Consider the following 24,548-nt stretch of genomic DNA (forward strand, 5'->3'; position numbering starts at 1 on the left):
TCTTATACACATTTACAATTGAGAAAAATTGGCCTTAAATAAATCATTGGGGGTTGTAGTGAGTTTTATTCCGAGATATATATTCTCACAATTGTTCCATTTAAAATTACTAATTTGTTTTATATTGTGAATAGTATTGAGGGAGCATCCTAAATTAAAGGAGTTATCAGGGCAACTGTAATGAAAATAAGGGCTACTTACCCGGGGCTTCCTCCAGCCCCAAGATCCCAGCACGTCCCTCGCCGCAGCTCTGCCCACAGCCATTCGCCGCAACTCGCTCCCGGTCCACGGTGATGACGTCACACCGACCGGGAGGTTGGCCTGTACTGCGCCTGTGCGAGCAGCGCTATCAATCTACTACTGTGCCTGCGCAGTAGGCTCTGGTCCACGTGGCGGTGATTGACAGCTCCGCTCGCACAGGTGCAGTACAGGCCGACCTCCAGGTCGGTCTGACATCATCACCGCGGACCGGGAGGCAGAGCGGCAAACGGCTGCGGGGAGAGCTGCGGCGAGGGACGTGCTGGGATCTTGGGGCTGGAGGAAGCCCCGGGTAAAAGTAGCCCTTATTTTCATTACAGTTGACTGATAACTCCTTTAAGGATAATAGTCTTCTCATGGTTGAGTTTGAAGTTAGAGTACAGGGAGAAAGTATTGAGGAGTTCCTTCCACCTAGCCATAGATTGGACCGGATCAGTTAGGATTAATAAGTCGGCAGCATATGCGAGAATCTTTAACTTGTCTTTGTTAGTTTGAATTCCTTTTACCATATTGTCATTCTAAATTAGTTGAATAATTGCTTCTAGACTGAAGTTAAATTACCAGGAAGTGTATGCATTTTCTGTGTTCACATTTTATATTATCTCTCACTTTATGCTCTTAGGGTGATGAACTTCTACAAGGAAGTGTTGTGGTTAAAGAGGAAGAAGAGAAGTATGTGAGGAGTGATCAGCAGTCTATGGAGAAGGGTGACATGATGAGGACAAGTAAAGAGGAAGAAGAGACGTATGTGAGGAGTGATCAGCAGTCTAGGGAGGAGGGTGACATGATGAAGACATGTAAAGAGGAAGAAGAAGAGACGTATGTGAGGAGTGATCAGCAGTCTATGGAGGAGGGTGACATGATGAGGACATGTAAAGAGGAAGAAGAAGAGACGTATGTGAGGAGTGATCAGCAGTCTATGGAGGAGGGTGACATGATGAGGACAAGTAAGGAGGAAGAAGAGACGTATGTGAGGAGTGATCAGCAGTCTATGGAGGAGGGTGACATGATGAGGACAAGTAAAGAGGAAGAAGAAGATACATATGTGAGGAGTGATCAGCAGTCTATAAAGGCAGGTGACATGATGAGGACATTTAAAGAGGAAGAAGAAGAGACGTATGTGAGGAGTGATCAGCAGTCTATGGAGGAGGGTGACATGATGAGGACAATTAAAGAGGAAGAAGAAGAAACGTATGTGAGGAGTGATCAGCAGTCTATGGTGGAGGGTGTCATGATGGTGAAAATTAAAGAGGAAGAAGAAGAGACGTATGTGAGGAGTGATCAGCAGTCTATAGAGGAGGGTGTCATGATAGTTAAAATTAAAGAGGAAGAAGAGGAGACATATGTGAGGAGTGATCAGCAGTCTATGGAGGAGGGTGACATGATGAGGACAAGTAAAGAGAAGGACACAGTTACAGAGGGCAGAAGAGGTTAGTCATCAGCATTATTCTTAACTTATAATTATATTGAAAGTGTTTGGTTTGCACTCAGCAGTTTTCTGGTCGCTGGAAGATGATGTGCAGTGTGACGGCTCCCAGAGGGAGACACTGAACTAGCAATCGCTGAAGTAAATAAACCCCACAATACCTGTTCATATAACATTGCTTCCTATACTTTAGCACTGTAAATATACACTTCATATGACATAAACACATTTACATATTACATCACAAAGCTACTAAACATATACAGGACCATTCCTCAACTTAGCAGTGACCCAGACAGCAATAAAAAACACTGAGGCCCCGTTCACAGTGCGGTGCTCTCCAACAGACTACAGTACTCCAGCGCACAGCATGCAGTGTTATCGCATAGCATGGGTTTACACAGAGACAGTGAAGAATACTTTTCCTTGCCTATATGCTTCACTAAATGCGACACAAAGGATGCATGATGCGCTGTGCGACTTTTATTTTTGTTCCTTTTGCATTCCTGTTTTTATTATTTGCGTCTTATTGACCATCCCTAATGGAGACATCTGAACATGCTGCTGAATGTCACACACATTGTTACAGAGAGGCGGGGATCACACCTGAGACACCATTTCTGCAGGCGTTAGAGAACACACTTGAGCTGACAGTAGCTGACTGTTGGTAACTGGAATGGCACACACATTGTTACAGAGAGGCGGGGTCACACCTGAGACGCCTTTTCTGCAGGCGTTAGAGAACGCACATGAGCTGACAGTAGCTGACTGTTGGTAACTGGAATGGCACACACATTGTTACAGAGAGGCGGGGTCACACCTGAGACGCCTTTTCTGCAGGCGTTAGAGAGCGCACTTGAGCTGACAGCAGCTGACTGTTGGTAACAGGAATGGCACACACATTGTTACAGAGAGGCGGGATCACACCTGAGACGCCTTTTCTGAAGCCGTTAGAGAGCGCACATGAGCTGACAGTAGCTGACTGTTGGTAACAGGAATGTCACACACATTGTTACAGAGAGGCGGGGATCACACCTGAGACGCCTTTTCTGCAGGCGTTAGAGAGCGCACTTGAGCTGACAGCAGCTGACTGTTGGTAACAGGAATGTCACACACTGGGCTTGATTCACAGAAGCGTGATAACTTTGCCGCATTTGCACGCGTGCAAAATCTTCATGTTCCCCTTCCCTCACTCCATCATCACTACAATATATCAAATATTTCACCAGTGGCTCAGATCAAACTTATTATAGTAAGAAAGAGAGATCGTTTTCATTTTAAAACATTGCATTAAAATCTCAGTAAAATCGTGGCAAAAAAGATCACAATTTTGCGGAAAGTGGCAGCAATTTTGCTGCAATTTAATGCAAGACAATGGGAGCATTTTGTTTTTTCATAACAATCCAAAAAGCGCTCTCCAGCTTAACTAACTAATATCAGCACTAACATATATTCACATCAGGGCTTAAGCCTGGCACACACTTTCAGTTATGATTGCACGTAGTATGACGGTGTACCTGCACAATCTGTTGATAGTATTCAATATCTGTTGACTGTTTTACTACACGGAGGTGAGTGATTGGCCAATCACAATTAAGGGGGTGGACCAGGCTTTCATCATGGACCTGCAACTGCCCCAATGGGCACTACTTTACTAGTTGTTTCTTTATTGAAGTAGTTGGGAGTATCTGTGAACGAGTATGGAAGCTGTTGGCGCTGGAACTTCCTCTCTTGTACTGCAGAGGGCAGTCATATCATTTATATGGGGATACATTGGCAGCATGTGCATTTCCTGTGAGTAGGCGTGACTTCATGATTCGCACATGCGCAGTGGGAGGAGCTGCTTGTGTATAAAGGAGAGAAGACCTGCAGCAGTCATTCCTGTTACTAAGCTCATTCACATCCACTTCCTGTATACAGGATTCATAACCGCTGTGCCAACCAGGAAGGGGAGGGACAGAGGAAGCAGCGAGAGCAGTAATGCGAGCATATTCTCCCAAGTATTTTGGCACTGATTGCATTGTTTGAATGTCAGCAAGCATTTTTTGAATTCCGCGGTTAATTTGCATAACAAATGGCTGTTTGATTGTTAAGATGGTATGTATTGCATGTCTTTTCACTGGTGAGGTTGTATATGATTTTGCTGCCTATGCCTTCACAAAGGGGGCCCTGAAACGATTGTCGGCCCAAATGGTCAGATGAACATTGCATGTGTGTAATGGAGCAATAAAAACTTGCACTTTTTTGCTTCACTAAGACGTATGTGTGCGGACCTCTCCTTTAGAGACTTGTTTATGCTGTCTTGGAGTCCTGCACCAGAACTCACACAATAAGGTGTGCTGTTCTTTTTCTACACAGTAATACCATCCACACAACACTATGTACATCACTAATCAATTCATCAAATACACATCGTGTCATGTCAGGTTTGTTAAAAATGTGGAGGGGGTTTCCCAAGTTTTGCAGGGGGGCCCAGTGATTTCTAGTCACTCCCATTCCCCACCCCCACTGATCTCCCGTCCAATAGGAGCTGCAGTGCTCTTTGGTTCCTCAGATACGGCTATACTGTATATATAGGAGTATATATATGTATGTACTGTACGCATATCCAGCTACAGCAGTATTAGTGGTTTGGGATCTCCATGACATAAATGGATAATTCCTCCACCTCGCAGCTCCTATAATTTAGTGTTGTGTAACATCACAATATCTTTATTTGCACAGTTGGGGACAAGAGAGAGATAAAGGGACATTACAAGGGGCATATGAGTGACACGAGGATACAATGGTAATAAGAATGTGTAAGTGACACCACATTGCTCTACAAACATAACACAGATTTCTTGCTATAAGTACATAGAGGTCTGTTGTCACAGGAGTAACACATTGCTGCCATTGTCTCATCAAGCTCTACAATTTACTGCTTTCCATGTATGGCCAATGCTTTATGTGTAGGGAAGTCAAAGAGATGTAGGTAACTCTGTAGTTGTATGCAAATATAATGCAAATTGTATGCAGCTAATAACATTTCTCAGGCAATGTATTTTCATTGTTCAAATTTCAAGATACAGAAAATGTGCATGCAAAGTTATTGTCCTGTGATTGGCTGCCTGTAATGAGCACAACCTTCTGCAGTTCTCCGTCAGGCTGATAACTAGCGACGGTCAGTGACATGCCCATATCTCTGAGATGGTGCAAATTATATTATAATTATATGCAGAGTTATGCAGATACTGCATCAGGCCCATTTCCAATCTGCATCATCTTTGCACCAACTTGGAATTATCAGCAGCTCACTGACCCTCCCTAATGATAATTGCTCCTCCCTTCAGAATTCTCTAACAGGAAGTGATGATGTTTCTCTATTTGCAGCGCGGAGTCCCAGCATCAGGAACTTCTCAGAGACTCGTCTCTCTGTATCCACAGACTGTACAACGGATGATGATGTCACTGGACAAGAGTCTCCTGCAGATATCCTGGTGACCCCAAATATGCCCCCAGACTCCCCTCACCTGTCTAACCCTGAGGGGCCTCATACCCAGCACAGCTCTCCCCCTGCTGGAGGGTCTCACTCCTGTTCCACGTGTGGGAAATGTTTTAAACATAAATCAAAGCTTGTCACACATGAGAGATCTCACACTGGCGAGAAACCCTATTCATGTGCTGAGTGTGGGAAATGTTTTACACGTAAACCAAGCCTTCTCGCACATAAGAGATCTCACACTGGGGAGAAGCCCTATTCATGTGCTGAGTGTGGGAAATGTTTTGCACACAAATCAGACCTTGTCAGACATCAGAGATCTCACACTGGTGAGAAGCCCTATTCATGTGCTGAGTGTGGGGAAGGTTTTGCAGGTAAATTACAGCTTAGCAGACATGAGGCAGCTCATACTGGTGTGAAACCCTATTCATGTTCTGAGTGTGGAAAATGTTTTACCTTTAAGTCATATCTTGTCACACATGAGCGATCTCACACTGGTGATAAGCGTTATTCATGTGCTGAGTGTGGGAAATGTTTTGGACAGAAAGGAATCCTTGTCAGACATGAGCAATCTCACGCTGGTAAGAAGCCATATTCATGTATTGAGTGTGGGAAATGTTTTGCGCAGAAATCTCAGCTAGTTATACATGAGAGGTCTCACACTGGTGAGAAGCCCTATTCATGTGCTGAGTGTGGGAAAGGCTTTAGGAGTAAATTTTTGCTCGTCACCCATGAGAAATCACACAGTGTTGAAAAGCCCTATTCATGTGCTGAGTGTGGGAAATGTTTTAGCCTTAAATCATATCTTGTCTTACACGAGAGATATCACACTGGTAAGAAGCCCCATTCATGTACTGAGTGTGGGGAATGTTTTGAATTTAAATCACAGCTTGTTATACATGAGAGACGTCACACTGGTGAGAAGCCCTATTCATGTGCTGAGTGTGGGAAATGTTTTACAAAGAAATCAAGTCTTGCCGTTCATGAGAGATCTCACACTGGTGAGAAGCCCTATTCATGTGCTGAGTGTGGGAAATGTTTTAGCCATAAATCATATCTTGTCTTACATGAGAGATCTCACACTGGTGAGAAGCCCTATTCATGTGCTGTGTGTGGGGAATGTTTTGAATTTAAATCAGGTCTTGTCAGACATGAGAGACGTCACACTGGTGAGAAGCCCTATTCATGTGCTGAGTGTGGGAAATGTTTTACCCGTAAATCAAATCTTGTCATCCATGAGAGATTTCACAGTGGTGAGTGAGTGGTGAGATTTCTCATGAATAAGTCGGGCATTATTGTCATACCTCCCTCAGTACTTCTGCCTGCAAGTTCACTTTAGGAGAAAGGTCTATCGTAACCCCCAGATATTTAACCACTTCACCTCAAAGGGGTTTTCTCCTTAAAAAAACAGAGCAGTTTTCACCTGTCAGCGCTCCTTCCATTTATGCGCCTATAACTTTATTACTACTTATCACAAAGAAACCATCTATATCTTGTTTTTTCGCCACCAATTAGGCTTTTTTAGGGGGATACTTTTTGCTACGAATTATTTTATTTCAACTGCATTTTAACAGGAATAATAAGAAAAAAATGGGAAAAAATTATTTCTCAGTTTTCGGCCATTATAGTTTTTTAAATAATACATGCTACTTTTATTAAAATCCACACATTTTATTTTCCCCTTTGTGCCGGTTATTGCAACATTTAACATTTTTCCCCAGTACAATGTAGGGAGCCAATATTTAATTTCGAAGTAAAGGTAGATTTTTTTTTTTTGCAGTTTTGCTTCCATCCCTAATTACAGGTCCATAATTTATAAAGTAACAGTAATAAATCCTCTTTACATACATATTAAAAAAGTTCAGTCCTTAAGGTAACTATTTGTGTATTTTTTCTTTATTTGTAATTTTTTTTAATTTCCTTTATTTTTTCAGGGGTTAATTTTAAATGTGAAAATAAGGGAAACATACTGTATGTTCTTTATTGGAAAAAAAAAAAAAAAAAAGTAGATGTAATTTTACTTTTTGGCCACAAGATGTCCTCGCCACTCACTTTCTCATGCTAATATTATAATATAATATTAGCAAGCAAAGGGGAAGCGATGCGTGGACGGGTTTTGTGAATGGCGGAGCCTAAATAGATGGCTGCGGTTATTCACACGGGGACTTAGATCCTGACGATGCGCCACAGTGTATAGAGGCACGAAACAGCTGTCGACCTCCCCACCAGCCTAGTACCTCTCTCAGCATTGTACTGGATGTAATGTATGCCGTTTTTAATTTTTCTACATTAAAAGTAAAGTTTTACAAGGGATGTGCATAGCCCCTTTTTTTTCTCTACCTAGGGGACTTAGATCAATGTGTTTCCATTTATTGATCTAGCGGCTAGCAATTGGCAGTAACGAGCGCGTGTGTGTGGGGGGGGAGCGGGAACGCGCGGTGGGGAGGGACGTAGTAGCTACCTCCCTGCACAGAGTTGTGGCATTTTCCAGGGATGTAGTTACTCGTCTCAGCAGAGGGGAAGTGGTTGAAGGATGCACCACCTGGAGCTGAACCGGGCACAGATTAACTGCAGCAAGAGGTTGATCAATGTACATGAGCACAGACTTACTTTTGCTGCAAGTCGCAAACCTGAGTAAAAACCAGCCTCTTCTATAGACTGGAGAGCAATAACAAGGGAGGCCCCTGGATCAGCCAAAAACAGGATGGTGTCATCTGCTTATAGGCCTATTTTTTCCTCTCTGCTTTCAGTGCAAAAACCATGTATGATGGGGTGAGCAGGTATGATGGTCCGACCGCTAATGCATACAGTAGAGGGGAGAGCGGGCACCCCTGTCTAGTTCCACGACCCAAGGGAAAGGACTGGGATAGCCAACTGTTGGTACCTACTCGTGCCACTCGTACAAAAGCTGCACTCACTTTATAACATCTTCCCCAAAGCCAAACCTGGCAAGGACCGTCATGAGATAGGGCCACTCACCCCTATCAAAAGCTTTCTCCATATCAAGGGAGACCACTACCCGGGATCCACTGTCTAAGTGTTTGGTTTGAATGTTGGTCATTAACCATCATATATTATTGGGTTTCTCAGGCATGAAACAAGTTTGGTCATAGTGAACTAGTGACTGAGTGAAATCTGATAGCCAGTAATTTGGCAAGAATTTTAATATTCGTGGTTAAAGAGAACCCGAGGTGAGTTCTAACAATGCTAACAGCACACAGAGGCTGGGTCTGCATATACTGCCCAGCCTCTGTTGCTATCCCAATCCCCCCTAAGTTCCCCCTTCGCTCTGCTATGCCTCATAAATAATCAGCTGAGCTGTCGACACAGCGTGTCGCAGCCGGCTGTTTACCTCTGTAAGTGTCAGGCTCGCTGCTCCCCCGCCTCCTCCATAGCTCTGGTCCCTGCCTGCGTCCCTCCCCGCTGATTGGAGGGAAGGGACACAGGCAGGGGTCCGAGCTATGGAAGAGGCGGGGGAGCAGCCGAGACTGACACTTACAGAAGTAAACAGTCGGCACGGCTCCACTGATTTATGGGGCATAGCAGAGCGAAGGGGGAACTTAGGGGGGATTGGGATAGCAACAGAGGCTGGGCAGTATAGGCAGACCCAGCCTCTGTGTGCTGTTAGCATTGTTAGAACTCACCTCGGGTTCTCTTTAAAGGGGAACTGACCTTAAAATTTGATACTGTAAAAAATATCTGATGTGTTGCATAATACTGCTTTAATAAATAAAAATATATGTTTGCTCTAATATACCTGTCAGATGTCCTAATTTCTGTTACTGTATTCTAGTGCAGTGTGGAGCCATATGTTCGTTGGCAAGTTTACAGTGCCATTTAGCTGATTTCTACTTCCTCCAGCCCCTCCCTCCTCAAGCAGCTCCTTTCTCTAATCAGTATGCAAATTAGCCTCTGATAGTGTAGAGTTACAGTGATGTCACCTGGCTGCGCCTGTGTATGAATGTTTGCCTGAGTTTTCCAGCCTGTCATTTTTCTTCTCTGTATTTTGTCTATCCTCTGTAGTTATTCCTCAACTGTCAGTATATCGCACTGGGCACATTTTACACTAGGGGAGGGGGGCCATCCCCGGGGGTTCCGTCATGTTTGTCATCACAATATCTCACTACATTTCTACTGTGCACCACATTGAGCTGATCAATACAAGGAACACAAAAATGGTTGCATCGTCAATTGGACATGCTTTTGGTGGCACCAATCTTCATTCGATTAGAATAGTGGAATCAGATGGTCGATTGACTGCCAAGTTTCCAGATGTATGGCCAGCTTTACACAACGCACATATCTATATCAGTTATGAAATGCAAGTTGTCTCCCACACGAGACCTAGCAACTTACAATTAATTAAAAAATTCACCAACGACCACCACATATTACAACAGAAAACAACTCCATAAGATTTATAAGCCAAGATTTGGGGAAGCAAGGTGGCATAGTGGTTAGCGCTCTCGTCTTACAGCACTGGGTCCCGGGTTCAAATCCCAGCCAGGGCTCTATCTGCATGGAGTTTGTATGTTCTCTGTGTCTGTGTGAGTTTCCCCCGGCACTTAGATTTCCTCCCACATCCCAAAAACATATATATGCACTACACAATACACACAGATATATGACTATGGTAGGGATTAGATTGTGATTAGCCCTTCTGAGGGACAGTTTGTGACAATATACTCTGTATAGCACTGCGTAATACGTCGGCACTTTATATATACTTTAATAGCCCCGGCAATATCCCTCCTAATAAAGTATGTGCCCAGTGTAACAATACATTACCTGTCCGCGGCCTCCGCTTGTCCCTCCGCTGCTCCGGGCGCATTCCCCTCTCCATACACGCACACCCCACGTAGTTTCCTAGTAAGATCGCACGTATGACATCACACACGACCTTACTAGGAAACCACGTGGGGCACACGTGTAGGCAGGAGGAATCCCGGAGCAGTGGGGGACAAGCTTAGGTCATAGACCCTATAAAAAGTCCACTTGCAGCCTAGACAAGGCTGACCCCCCCCTCCCATAAAGCCTACCTCTTATATGGACTACTTCCCCCTCCCCCCCCCCCCTTCGTCTCCCCCATCCCCAGAAAACTTGCCTTTACACACAAAAAAACACAAGCACACACACACACACACTCACACACTGGCGCACACATAATGGACACAAAGACAAACACACACACACATTCTGGTACATACATACACACTCTGTACACATACAGACACAAACACACACACACGCTGTACACATACAGACACAAACACTCTGGCGCACATATACACACACACACTGTGGACAGACACACATACGCATGCTGTGCACACAGACACAAACACACATTGTGGACACATACAAACTGTACACAGCACACACACTTTTTTTCTCTGGCTCTCACACACACACACACACACACTATGGACACACACTCTGGAACGCTCATATACATGCTGTGCACACAGACACACACAAACACACATTGTGGACACACACATATAAAAACTGTACACACAACTTTCTCTCTTTGGTACACCCACTATGGACACACAGACACTCGGGCACCCACATACACATATAGTGTACACACATGCTTCCTCTCTTTGGCACACACACACGCTCACACACAAAATGTCAATGACACACACACACACACTCTGTCAACCCCCTCTCCCCTCCTCCCTAGCTAGCTTTGGAAGAAATAAAAAACACTTAACCACCGGCAGCCTCAGCCTTTGAACTTTACTGGAGGGGGGAGAGAGCATCACACACACACTATCTGTAGGGCTGAAGCTGCGGTATCCTGGCTGTTCCCTCTGCGTGTCTGTCCACTCCAGCCCATGGAGAAAGCAGCATAAGCTGCTATGCTTGAGCGGGCACAGTTTGTAAACTCCAGAGAGACCCGACAGGAAGGAAGTGCACACCGGCCCTTCCCCCTCCCCAGTCCAGGGGAATGACACATAAACAGATCCAGGGAGGCTGTACTGTTAGCCACAAACCTCTTGTATTTCTTCAGCCCACAGCACCTCCACCCGGGAACTACAGAAAGGGAACTACAGAAAGAAGCCGGTGTAATGTCAGATATTGCAGCCCGGAAGCAGCCTTCCTCACTGAGTATCGCGCATGCTCAGTGGGAAGTTAGACATTATTTACCTGAAATATCTCCGCTTCCGCACCACGTACACCCCCGAAATTTTCAGGGGAGGGAGGGGACCCCCAGATCTAGCTCTGTGTCGAATTGCAGCCCCCGAGCCCCGCTAGTTCCCGAGATAGGTTTGCTGCAATCAGTCTCGGGAACCAGCGGGGCTCGGGGGCTGCAATTCGGCACAGAGCTAGATCTGGGGGTCCCCTCCCTCCCCTGAAAATTTCGGGGGTGTACGTGGTGCGGAAGCGGAGATATTTAGGACGTTTTATGTGGCTGCACAACTTAATGGGACGCAGGCTTCAACTGCGCATGCGGGGCTGCAAAACGTGCAGGGCTGCAATTGCTGACATTACACCGGCACTTGCAAATGACGTGACGTGATGCTTCAGGAGGAAGCATCACGTGATATCAGTTAACTACACTGCAGCCACATAGAGATCCGGCAAGAGAAAGAGCACGCTGTGCATGATGGGGCCATGCCGCGGCAGCAGAAGCTTGGGGGGCGTGGCTACGGCTTCTGTTTTTGCATAACTTCTTTTCTAATATGTTTTTTAAAAAAAGATTTTAAAAACACCCATATTTATTGGTATATTTACCTAATAGATATAGTGAAAAGTTAAGGTTAGTTCCACTTTAAAGGACACCCGAGGCGAAAAATAATTCATGAAATAAACGATTGTATCTATCTTCCTTCTCCTAAAAATGACTTAAGATTTTCCACAGTTTTATTTTATGTTTAAATCTGCTTTTTAAGTTTTAAATGTTTTATTGTTTTTGCTGAATGACACATTCATTGAATATGCCAGAGCTAAAATATATGAACTATTGACCCTTTTTATCTCTGTCCTGCTCTCGGAAGCCATTTTCTGCTAGGAAAGTGTTTTGTAGTTGGAATGTCTTATTAGTGAGGGTCACACTGAAGTCACTTCCTGAGTCAGCCACTTACATACCTGATATTTAACTCTTTCAGATAGAAAAAGAAAAAAAGGAACACAGCCTAGTTATTTGTGTGCTAGGCACTGTACATACCCATGTCTATCTCATCATGTCACATGTCACCTCGGGTGTCCTTTAAATGTGAAATTGGGTGATAGAAGTCACAACACAAGGGGGTCCCTGCCGGGTTTGGGAAGAACAATCAAAGCCTCTCTCATGGAATCGGGGAGAGAACCTTTCTCAAAGGCTTCATTAACCTCCTTGCCGGTCTAAAAAATCCGGCAAGGAGGCAGCGCCGCACTTTTTTTTTTTTTTTAATCATGTAGCGAGCCCAGGGCTCGCTACATGATAGCCGCTAAGCGGCGGCATCCCCCCACCCACTCCGATCGCCGAACGGGATTTCCTGCAGTGCTCGCTACATGATAGCCGCTAAGCGGCGGCATCCCCCCACCCACTCCGATCGCCGAACGGGATTTCCTGCAGTGCTCACTACATGATAGCCGCTGAGCGGCGGCATCCCCCCACCCACTCCGATCGCCGAACGGGATTTCCTGCAGTGCTCACTACATGATAGCCGCTGAGCGGCGGCATCCCCCCACCCACTCCGATCGCCGAACGGGATTTCCTGCAGTGCTCGCTACATGATAGCCGCTGAGCGGCGGCATCCCCCCACCCACTCCGATCGCCGAACGGGATTTCCTGCAGTGCTCACTACATGATAGCCGCTGAGCGGCGGCATCCCCCCACCCACTCCGATCGCCGAACGGGATTTCCTGCAGTGCTCACTACATGATAGCCGCTAAGCGGCGGCATCCCCCCACCCACTCCGATCGCCGAACGGGATTTCCTGCAGTGCTCACTACATGATAGCCGCTGAGCGGCGGCATCCCCCCACCTACTCCGATCGCCGAACGGGATTTCCTGCAGTGCTCGCTACATGATAGCCGCTGAGCGGCGGCATCCCCCACCCACTCCGATCGCCGAACGGGATTTCCTGCAGTGCTCGCTACATGATAGCCGCTGAGCGGCGGCATCCCCCCACCTACTCCGATCGCCGAACGGGATTTCCTGCAGTGCTCGCTACATGATAGCCGCTGAGCGGCGGCATCCCCCCACCCACTCCGATCGCCGAACGGGATTTCCTGCAGTGCTCGCTACATGATAGCCGCTGAGCGGCGGCATCCCCCCACCCACTCCGATCGCCGAACGGGATTTCCTGCAGTGCTCACTACATGATAGCCGCTGAGCGGCGGCATCCCCCCACCCACTCCGATCGCCGAACGGGATTTCCTGCAGTGCTCACTACATGATAGCCGCTGAGCGGCGGCATCCCCCCACCCACTCCGATCGCCGAACGGGATTTCCTGCAGTGCTCGCTACATGATAGCCGCTGAGCGGCGGCATCCCCCCACCCACTCCGATCGCCGAACGGGATTTCCTGCAGTGCTCGCTACATGATAGCCGCTGAGCGGCGGCATCCCCCCACCTACTCCGATCGCCGAACGGGATTTCCTGCAGTGCTCGCTACATGATAGCCGCTGAGCGGCGGCATCCCCCCACCTACTCCAATCGCCGAACGGGATTTCCTGCAGGGCTCACTACATGATAGCCGCTGAGTGGCGGCATCCCCCCACCTACTCCAATCGCCGAACGGGATTTCCTGCAGTGCTCACTACATGATAGCCGCTGAGCAGCGGCATCCCCCCACCCACTCCGATCGCCGAACGGGATTTCCTGCAGTGCTCACTACATGATAGCCGCTGAGCGGCGGCATCCCCCCACCCACTCCGATCGCCGAACGGGATTTCCTGCAGTGCTCACTACATGATAGCCGCTGAGCGGCGGCATCCCCCCACCCACTCCGATCGCCGAACGGGATTTCCTGCAGTGCTCACTACATGATAGCCGCTGAGCGGCGGCATCCCCCCACCTACTCCAATCGCCTTCGGCGATCAGAGTAAGCAGGAAATCCCGTTCAGAACAGGATTTCCTGCAGGGCTTCCCCGGTCGCCATGGCGACGGGGCGGGATGACGGACGTCAGAGGGAATCCCGATCCGCCCCTTAGCGCTGCCTGGCACTGATTGGCCAGGCTGCGCAGGGGTCTGGGGCGGGGGGGCGCGGTGCGGCGGGTAGCGGCGAATCGGAGGCGATCGCGTACTACACGCAGCTAGCAAAGTGCTAGCTGCGTGTAGGGAAAAAAAAATTATGCAAATCGGCCCAGCGGGGCCTGAGAAATCCTCCTGCGCAGGTTACCCCGAACTGAGTTCGGGATAACCGGCAAGGAGGTTAAAGGTCTGCAGCAGAGGCGGAGCTATGTTTTCATTATACCTTTTATAGATCTCTATAGGCGTCCCATCCAGCCCTGGGGCCTCTTTGCTTGGCGAGCTAGCAATTGCTGTGTAAATTTCGTCACAGGTAAGAGGCATATATAAGGCATCCCTCTGAGCTGGAGATAGCCTGGGAAAATTCACTTTTGACACCATAGTTTGTAAACGCTATAACTTTTACCCAAACCAATAAATATACACTGAATGTTTTTTTTTTTTTTTTTTTTTATCACAGACATGTAGCAGAATACATTTGGACAAAAATGTATATAGAAATGTTACTTTGACAAATTTTATCACAGAAAGTTAAAAAAAATCATTTTTTTGACAAAATTCATGTATTTTTTTTATAAATATAATAAAAACTAAAAATTGCAGCAGCGATCAAATAGCACCAAAAGAAAGCTGTATTAGTGACAAGAAAAGGAGGTAAAATTCATTTAGATAGTAGGTTGTATGACCGAGCAATAAACCGTTAAAGCTGCAGTGGTCTGAATGGAAAAAAAGACTCTGGTCCTTAAAGCGGATCCAAACCAAACATTTTTTTAATTAAAAATATTTAGTTGCACCACTCTGACACATACAAAGATAAATAAACACTCATTCAAACCTATGAGCATTTCAGTGCATGCTTTTCACCCTTCTCTTTTCATAACTAGGGTTATACAGGTGGCAGCCATTAGCAATTCCTCCTTTGCTGGACACCACCTACTCCACCAGTTTGCAGGAAAAATCCCGGCAATTTGAAAGGAAGGGAGGGGTTTCTCCAATAAATGTAAAATATTTTATATTTGTCATCATGCAGCTGAAAAAAGGCTGCTATTTATTATTATTTTTGTATGGTTTGGACCATACCCACCCATATATCTCTCACAGTGTTTTATTTATTATTATAATTTAGAAAATAGATTTTATTTCTGAAATCTTGTATTTTTAATTTGGGTCCACTTTAAGGGGTGAAAAGACTGCGGTCCTTATGTGGTTAAATACATTTTTTAGTAGATAACATACATATATTTACATAGATCTGTCCATCAGTCCTGAAAGAGGGACACATGAGGAGGAAAGAGGGACAGGGGGAGCTATGTATACACATATTACACAGATCTGTCCATCAGTCCTGAAAGAGGGACACATGAGGAGGAAAGAGGCACAGGGGGAGCAATGTATACACATATTACACAGATCTGTCCATCAGTCCTGAAAGAGGAACACATGAGGAGGAAAGAGGGACAGGGGAGCTATGTATACACATATTACACAGATCTGTCCATCAGTCCTGAAAGAGGGACACATGAGGAGGAAAGAGGGACAGAGGGAGCTATGTATACACATATTACACAGATCTGTCCATCAGTCCTGAAAGAGGGACACATGAGGAGGAAAGAGGGACAGTGGGAGCTATGTATACACATATTACACAGATCTGTCCATCAGTCCTGAAAGAGGGACACATGAGGGGGAAAGAGGGATATATGAGGGGGAAAGAGGGACAGAGGGGAGCTATGTATACACATATTACACAGATCTATCCATCAGTACTGAAAGAGGGACACATGAGGAGGAAAGAGGGACAGGGTGAGCTACGTATACACATATTACACAGATCTGTCCATCAGTCCTGAAAGAGGGACACACGAGGAGGAAAGAGGGACATGGACAGATCTGTGTAAAATGTGTATACATAGCTCCCCCTATCCCTCTTTCCCCCTCATGTGTCCCTCTTTCAGTACTGATGGATAGATCTGTGTAATATGTGTATACATAGCTCCCCTCTGTCCCTCTTTCCCCCTCATATATCCCTCTTTCCCCCTCATGTGTCCCTCTTTCAGGACTGATGGACAGATCTGTGTAATATGTGTATACATAGCTCCCACTGTCCCTCTTTCCTCCTCATGTGTCCCTCTTTCAGGACTGATGGACAGATCTGTGTAATATGTGTATACATAGCTCTCTCTGTCCCTCTTTCCTCCTCATGTGTCCCTCTTTCAGGACTGATGGACAGATCTGTGTAATATGTGTATACATATCTCACTCTGTCCCTCTTTCCTCCTCATGTGTCCCTCTTTCCGGACTGATGGACAGATCTGTGTAATATGTGTATACATAGCTCCCCCTGTCCCTCTTTCCCCCTCATGTGTCCCTCTTTTAGGACTTAAAGACAGATGTGTGTAATATGTGTATACATAGCTCCCTCTGTCCCTCTTTCCCCCTCATGTGTCCCTCTTTTAGGACTTAAAGACAGATCTGTGTAATATGTGTATACATAGCTCCCCCTGTCCCTCTTTCCCCCTCATGTGTCCCTCTTTCAGGGCTGATTAACAGATCTTTGTAATATGTGTATACATAGCTCCCCCTGTCCCTCTTTCCCCCTCATGTGTCCCTCTTTCAGGACTGATGCTCAGATCTGTGTACTATGTGTATACATAGCTACCCATCAGTCCTGAAAGAGGGACACATGAGGAGGAAAGAAGGACAGATGAAGCTATGTATACACATAGTACACAGATCTGTCCATCAGTCCTGAAAGAGGGACACATGAGGAGGAAAGAGGGACAGGGGGAGCTATGTATACACATATTACACAGATCTGTCCATCAGTCCTGAAAGAGGGACACATGAGGGGGAAAGAGGGACAGGGGGAGCTATGTATACACATATTACACAGATCTGACCATCAGTCCTGAAAGAGGGACACATGAGGAGGAAAGAGGGACAGGGGGAGCTATGTATACACATATTACAAAGATCTGTCCATCAGTCCTGAAAGAGGGACACATGAGGAGGAAAGAGGGACAGGGGGAGCCATGTATACACATATTACACAGATCTGTCCATCAGTCCTGAAAGAGGGACACATGAGGAGGAAAGAGGGACAAGGGGAGCCATGTATACACATATTACACAGATCTGTCCATCAGTCCTGAAAGAGGGACACATGAGGGGGAAAGAGGGACAGGGGGAGCTATGTATACACATATTACACAGATCTGTCCATCAGTCCTGAAAGATGGACACATGAGGAGGAAAGAGGGACAGGGGGAGCTATGTATACACATATTACACGGATCTGTGCATCAGTCCTGAAAGAGGGACACATGAGGAGGAAAGAGGGACAGAGGGAGCTATGTATACACATATTACACAGATCTGTCCATCAGTCCTGAAAGATGGACACATGAGGAGGAAAGAGGGACAGGGGAAGCTATGTATACACATAGTACACAGATCTGAGCATCAGTCCTGAAAGAGGGACCCATGAGGAGGAAAGAGGGACAGAGGGAGCTATGTATACACATATTACACAGATCTATACATCAGTCCTGAAAGAGGGACACATGAGGAGGAAAGAGGGACAAAGGGAGCTATGTATACACATATTACACAGATCTGTCCATCAGTCCTGAAAGAGGGACACATGAGGAGGAAAGAGGGACAGGGGGAGCATGTATACACATATTACACAGATCTGTCCATCAGTCCTGAAAGAGGGACACATGAGGTGGAAAGAGGGACAGGGGGAGCTATGTATACACATATTACACAGATCTGTCCATCAGTCCTGAAAGAGGGACACATGAGGGAGGAAAGAGGGACAGAGTGAGCTATGTATACACATATTACACAGATTGCTCCATCAGTCCTGAAAGAGGGACACATGAGGAGGAAAGAGGGACATGGGTAGCTATGTATACACACATTACACAGATCTGTCTTTAAGTCCTAAAAGAGGGACACATGAGGGGGAAGCAGGGACAGGGGAACTATGTATACACAAATATTACACAGATCTGTCCATTAGTCCAGAAAGAGGGACACATGAGGAGGAAAGAAGGAAAGAGGGAGCTATGTATACACATATTACACAGATCTGTCCATCAGTCCTGAAAGAGGGACACATGAGGAGGAAAGAGGGACAGGGGCAGCTATGTATACACATATTACACAGATCTGTTCATCAGTCCTGAAAGAGGGACACATGAGGAGGAAAGAGGGACAGGGGGAGCTATGTATACACATATTACACAGATCTGTCCATCAGTCCTGAAAGAGGGACACATGAGGAGGAAAGAGGGACAGGGGAAGCTATGTATACACATATTACACAGATCTGTCCATCAGTCCTGAAAGAGGGACACATGAGGAGGAAAGAGGGACAGGGGGAGCCATGTATACACATATTACACAGATCTGTCCATCAGTCCTGAAAGAGGGACACATGAGGAGGAAAGAGGGACAGGGGGAACTATGTATACACATATTACACAGATCTGTCCATCAGTCCTGAAAGAGGGACACATGAGGAGGAAAGAGGGACAGAGGGAGCTATGTATACACATATTACACAGATCTGTCCATCAGCCCTGAAAGAGGGACACATACGGAGGAAAGAGGGACAGAGGGAGCTATGTATACACATATTACACAGATCTGTCCATCAGTCCTGAAAGAGGGACACATGAGGAGGAAAGAGGGACAGCGGGAACTATGGATACACATATTACACAGATCTGTCCATCAGTCCTGAAAGATGGACACATGAGGAGGAAAGAGGGACAGGGGGAGCTATGTATACACATATTACACAGATCTGTCCATCAGTCCTGAAAGAGGGACACATGAGGAGGAAAGAGGGACAGAGGGAGCTATGTATACACATATTACACAGATCTGTCCATCAGTCCTGAAAGAGGGACACATGAGGAGGAAAGAGGGGCAGAGGGAGCTATGTATACACATATTACACAGATCTGTCCATCAGTCCTGAAAGAGGGACACATGAGGGGGAAAGAGGGACAGAGGGAGCTATGTATACACATATTACACAGAACTGTCCATCAGTCCTGAAAGAGGGACACATGAGGAGGAAAGAGGGACATAGGGAGCTATGTATACACATATTACACAGATCTGTCCATCCGTCCTGAAAGAGGGACACATGAGGAGGAAAGAGGGACATGGGGAGCTATGTATACACATATTACACAGATCTGTGCATCAGTCCTAAAAGAGGGACACATGAGGAGGAAAGAGGGACATGGGGAGCTATGTATACACATATTACACAGATCTGTCCATCAGTCCTGAAAGAGGGACACATGAGGAGGAAAGAGGGACAGAGGGAGCTATGTATACACATATTACACAGATCTGTCCATCAGTCCTGAAAGAGGGACACAAGAGGGACAGAGGGAGCTATGTATACACATATTACACAGATCTGTCCATCAGTCCTGAAAGAAGGAAACATGAGGAGGAAAGAGGGACAGAGAGAGCTATGTATACACATATTACACAGATCTGTCCATCAATCCTGAAAGAGGGACACATGAGGAGGAAAGAGGGACAGGGGAGCTATGTATACACATATTACACAGATCTGTCCATCAGTCCTGAAAGAGGGACACATGAGGGGGAAAGAGGGACAGAGGGGAAGCTAGGTATACACATATTACACAGATCTGTCCATCAGTCCTGAAAGAGGGACACATGAGCAGGAAAGAGGGACAGAGGGGAGCTATGTATACACATATTACACAGATCTGTCCATCAGTCCTGAAAGAAGGTAACATGAGGAGGAAAGAGGGACATGGGGAGCTATGTACGGTATACACATATTACACAGATCTGTCCATCAGTCCAGAAAGAGGGACACATGAGGAGGAAAGAGGGACAGAGAGAGCTATGTATACACATATTACACAGATCTGTCCATCAATCCTGAAAGAGGGACACATGAGGAGGAAAGAGGGACAGGGGAGCTATGTATACACATATTACACAGATCTGTCCATCAGTCCTGAAAGAGGGACACATGAGGAGGAAAGAGGGACAGGGGGAGCTATGTATACACATATTACACAGATCTGTCCATCAGCCCTGAAAGAGGGACACATGAGGAGGAAAGAGAGACAGAGGGAGCTATGTATACACATATTACACAGATCTGTCCATCAGTCCTGAAAGAGGGACACATGAGGAGGAAAGAGGGACAGGGGGAGCTATGTATACACATATTACACAGATCTGTCCATCAGTCCTGAAAGAGGGACACATGAGGAGTAGAGATGGCCCGAACGGTTTCAGGCGAACTTCCAGTGGTTGGCATTCGCCATGTAAGGCGAACTTTTGCGGAAGTTCGGTTCGCCCCCATAGTGCACCATTAGTATCAACTTTGACCCTCTACATCACAGTCAGCAGGCACATTGTAGACAATCAGGCTACACTCTCTCCTGGAGTCACTCCTCCCCTTATATAAGGCAGGCTCCACCGGCCATTACACTCACTCGTGTCCCTGCAATAGTGAGAGAAGGGACAGCTGCTGGCAGACTCTCATAGGGAAAGATTAGTTAGGCTCTTGTCAGCTTGCTCCTGGCTGATTGTTATTGCTAAAATAGCACCCCACAACAGCTCTTTTGAGAGCTAATCTTGTTTTTGTGATCAATTTTTTTTCTCTGTGTGTCCCACTGACACTTGTGTTGCATAGACAGCCTTGCTAATTCATACTGTGTGTGTGCCACTGCCAGCCAGGCCCAGCACATTCAGTGACTACCTGTGTGACAGGTGCACATTGTAATACCCAGTACTGCATATACCTACCTACCAGTTGTGTTTAGTGCACCCACCTCATCGCATATACCTACCTGTTGTGTTCAGTGAACCCACCTCATCACTGCATTTACCTACTTGTTGTGTTCAGTGAACCCACCTCATCACTGCATATACCTACCTGTTGTGTTGAGTGAACCCTCCTCATCACTGCATATACCTACCTGTTGTGTTCAGTGAACCCACCTCATCACTGCATTTACCTACCTGTTGTGTTCAGTGAACCCACCTCATCACTGCATTTACCTACTTGTTGTGTTCAGTGAACCCACCTCATTACGGCATATACCTACCTGTTGTGTTGAGTGAACCCACCTCATCACTGCATATACCTACCTGTTGTGTTCAGTGAACCCACCTCATCACTGCATTTACCTACCTGTTGTGTTCAATGAACCCACCTCATCACTGCATGTACCTACCTGTTGTGTTTAGTGAACCCACCACCTATATATACACTAAAGGGGGATCTGCCTACATACAGTGAAAGGGGGGGGGGGGTCTGCCTATATACACTAAAAGGGGGGATCTGCCTATATACACACCAAAGGTGGGGTGCCTATATACACTAAATGGAGGGATCGCAAAGAGATGACGGGGGGGGGGGGGGCACCAAAATCTGGTTACGCTCAGGGAGCTGTGAAACCTAAGGCCGGCCCTGCATATACCTACCTGTTGTGTTCAGTGAACCCACCTCATCACTGCATTTACCTACCTGTTGTGTTCAGTGAACCCACCTCATCTCAGCATATACCTACCTGTTGTGTTCAGTGAGCCCACCTCATCACTGCATTTACCTACCTGTTGTGTTCAGTGAACCCACCTCATCACTGCATATACCTACCTGTTGTGTTCAGTGAACCCACCTCATCTCAGCATATACCTACCTGTTGTGTTCAGTGAGCCCACCTCATCACTGCATTTACCTACCTGTTGTGTTCAGTGAACCCACCTCATCACTGCATTTACCTACCTGTTGTGTTCAGTGAACCCACCTCATCACTGCATTTACCTACCTGTTGTGTTCAGTGAACCCACCTCATCACTGCATATACCTACCTGTTATGGTTAGTGAACCCACCTCATCACTGCATATACCTACCTGTTGTGTTCAGTGAACCCACTTTTTGTAGTGCGGGACGCCGCCGGGAAGCCATATGCTGGCTCCACAGGACCTCCAGCACCACCGGTCAGATGTGCCTACTTTCATCTTTTAGCTTGTAAGTAGGTGATTGGCGCGAGAAGCACGGATGTGGAATTTAATTGCTTAGATATACTACGCAATGAGGAGTTTTACTGTGTTTTATATTAAAGTTTTATGAAGATTAAATATATTTTCTACCGTACTGGATGTTGTGGTTCACTGAAGGACCGAGTGAGACTCAGATTTGAGCCTGAGACCCACCTGAAAACCGAGGTGGCTAGAATCTGGTGAGCCCCTTTGATGTTGGTGGTGTGTGCACGCGTACAGGCATGGTTCACACTAGCACGTTTGCGATAAAGGAGCACATTTGAAGCAGGATCACGCGATGTGCAGTGTGTTTTTTAGGTCCATGCAATCTAAATGAGAGTGCAGTGGAATGCTTTACCTATTGTCTTCATACTAAGGATACCCCCACAGCGAACTCATAGGACTCATAGGCAGATTTTCCCATAAGGACTTTGGTATTTATGAACTTTTGAGTGCATAATAAGTGGCGCAGCCAGTGATATTGTATAAATTACAGTACAAGGACACAATCTGGGGAGATGGGGATGTTGTGGCCCAACAACTGGACACTGATGCGAAATGCATGCAGGCTCATGCGGCCCTTTGAGAAGGTGACCAACCTGGTGAGTCGCAGTGAAGGCACCATCAGACTTGCCCTCCAAAACAGATTCTCGTTAAAGGATTTAAAGTTGATTCATTTCACATGTACATCATGGCCTCGAAAGTCCTCCTGTATTTTTATTTTTGGTCAATACCTCGGGACGTGCATGCCATGCCTGCTGCCTTCCTTGGATGTGTGGCTACCAAGCCGTTTCTTAGGCTCCAACTCCGGACCGAAATCGAACCAGGATTCCCCGGCCATTACCCGTGGTCACCATGGTACTGAGAAAGTACCATAGAAAGTTTCACACAGTTGAATGAATGGCATACTTGCCTTCCATAATAACACATTCTTGGCAAATGCTTTCGATTTGGTTCGTCTTGCGCTGTTTCAAGGGTCCATCTGACCACAGATGCCTGGTCTGCAAAGCATGGTCAGGGCAGGTACATTACTTATAGCATGGGTCTCAGGCTCATATTCTGGACCGGAATAGAACCCTGATTCCCCGGCCATTACCCATGGTCACTCACAATGGCAGACTTGCCCTCCATAACAGATTCTCGCCTCCTTGTGGAGGTGACCAACCTGGTGAGTCGCAGTGAAGGCATCATCAGACTTGCCCTCCATAACAGATTTTCGTTAAAGGATTTAAAGTTGATTCAATTCACATATACAGCAGGGCCTCGAAAGTCCTCCTGTATTGTTATTTTTGGTCACTACCTCAGGACATGCATACCATGCCTGCTGCCTTCCTTGGATGTGCGGGGGTGGTAGCCATTTCTTAGGCTCCCACTCCGGACCGGAATCGAACCAGGATTCCCCGGCCATTACCCGTGGTCACTCACAATAGCAAACTTGTCCATCAGTCCTTAAAGAGGGACTCATGAGGAGGAAAGAGGGACAGGGGGAGCTATGTATACACATAATACACAGATCTGTCCATCAGTCCTGAAAGAGGGACAAATAAGGAGAAAAGGGGGACAGGGAGAGCTGTATACACATATTACACAGATCTGTCCATCAGTCCTGAAAGAGGGACACATCAGGGGGAAAGAGGGACAGAGGGAGCTCTGTATACACATATTACACAGTTCTGTAGATCTGTCTATCAGTCCTGAAAGAGGGACACATGACATGAGGAGGAAAGAGGGACAGCGGGAGCTATGTATGCACATATTACAAAGATCTGTCTATCAATCCTGAAAGAGGGACACATGAGGAGGAAAGAGGGACAGGAAGAGCTATGTATACACATATTACACAGATCTGTCCATCAGTCCTGAAAGAGGGACACATGAGGAGGAAAGCGGGACAGAGGGGAGCTATGCATACACCTATTACACAGATCTGTCCATCAGCCCTAAAAGAGGGACACATTAGAGGGACAGAGGGGAGCTACGTATACACATATTACACAGATCTGTCCATCAGTCCTGAAAGAGGGACACATGAGGAGGAAAGAGGGACAGAGGGAGCTATGTATACACATATTACACAGATCTGTCCATCAGTCCTGAAAGAGGGACACATGAGGAGGAAAGAGGGACAGGG

The 24,548-nt window shown here is 46.4% G+C and overlaps 1 protein-coding gene across 1 annotated transcript in view; it reads left to right on the forward strand.

Moving 5' to 3' along the window:
• The window catches only part of LOC137537288 (uncharacterized), a 96,635-nt gene that overhangs the window by 37,351 nt on the left and 34,736 nt on the right, over positions 1 to 24,548 (forward strand). The window contains exons 7-9 of the mRNA XM_068259366.1: positions 881 to 1,688; positions 5,057 to 6,418; positions 11,185 to 11,239. Coding sequence (XP_068115467.1) covers positions 881 to 1,688; positions 5,057 to 6,418; positions 11,185 to 11,239 — 2,225 coding nt within the window. The remainder of the gene's footprint in view (positions 1 to 880; positions 1,689 to 5,056; positions 6,419 to 11,184; positions 11,240 to 24,548) is intronic.

Source organism: Hyperolius riggenbachi, chromosome 10, assembly GCF_040937935.1.
Source record: "Hyperolius riggenbachi isolate aHypRig1 chromosome 10, aHypRig1.pri, whole genome shotgun sequence".
NCBI lineage: Eukaryota > Metazoa > Chordata > Amphibia > Anura > Hyperoliidae > Hyperolius > Hyperolius riggenbachi.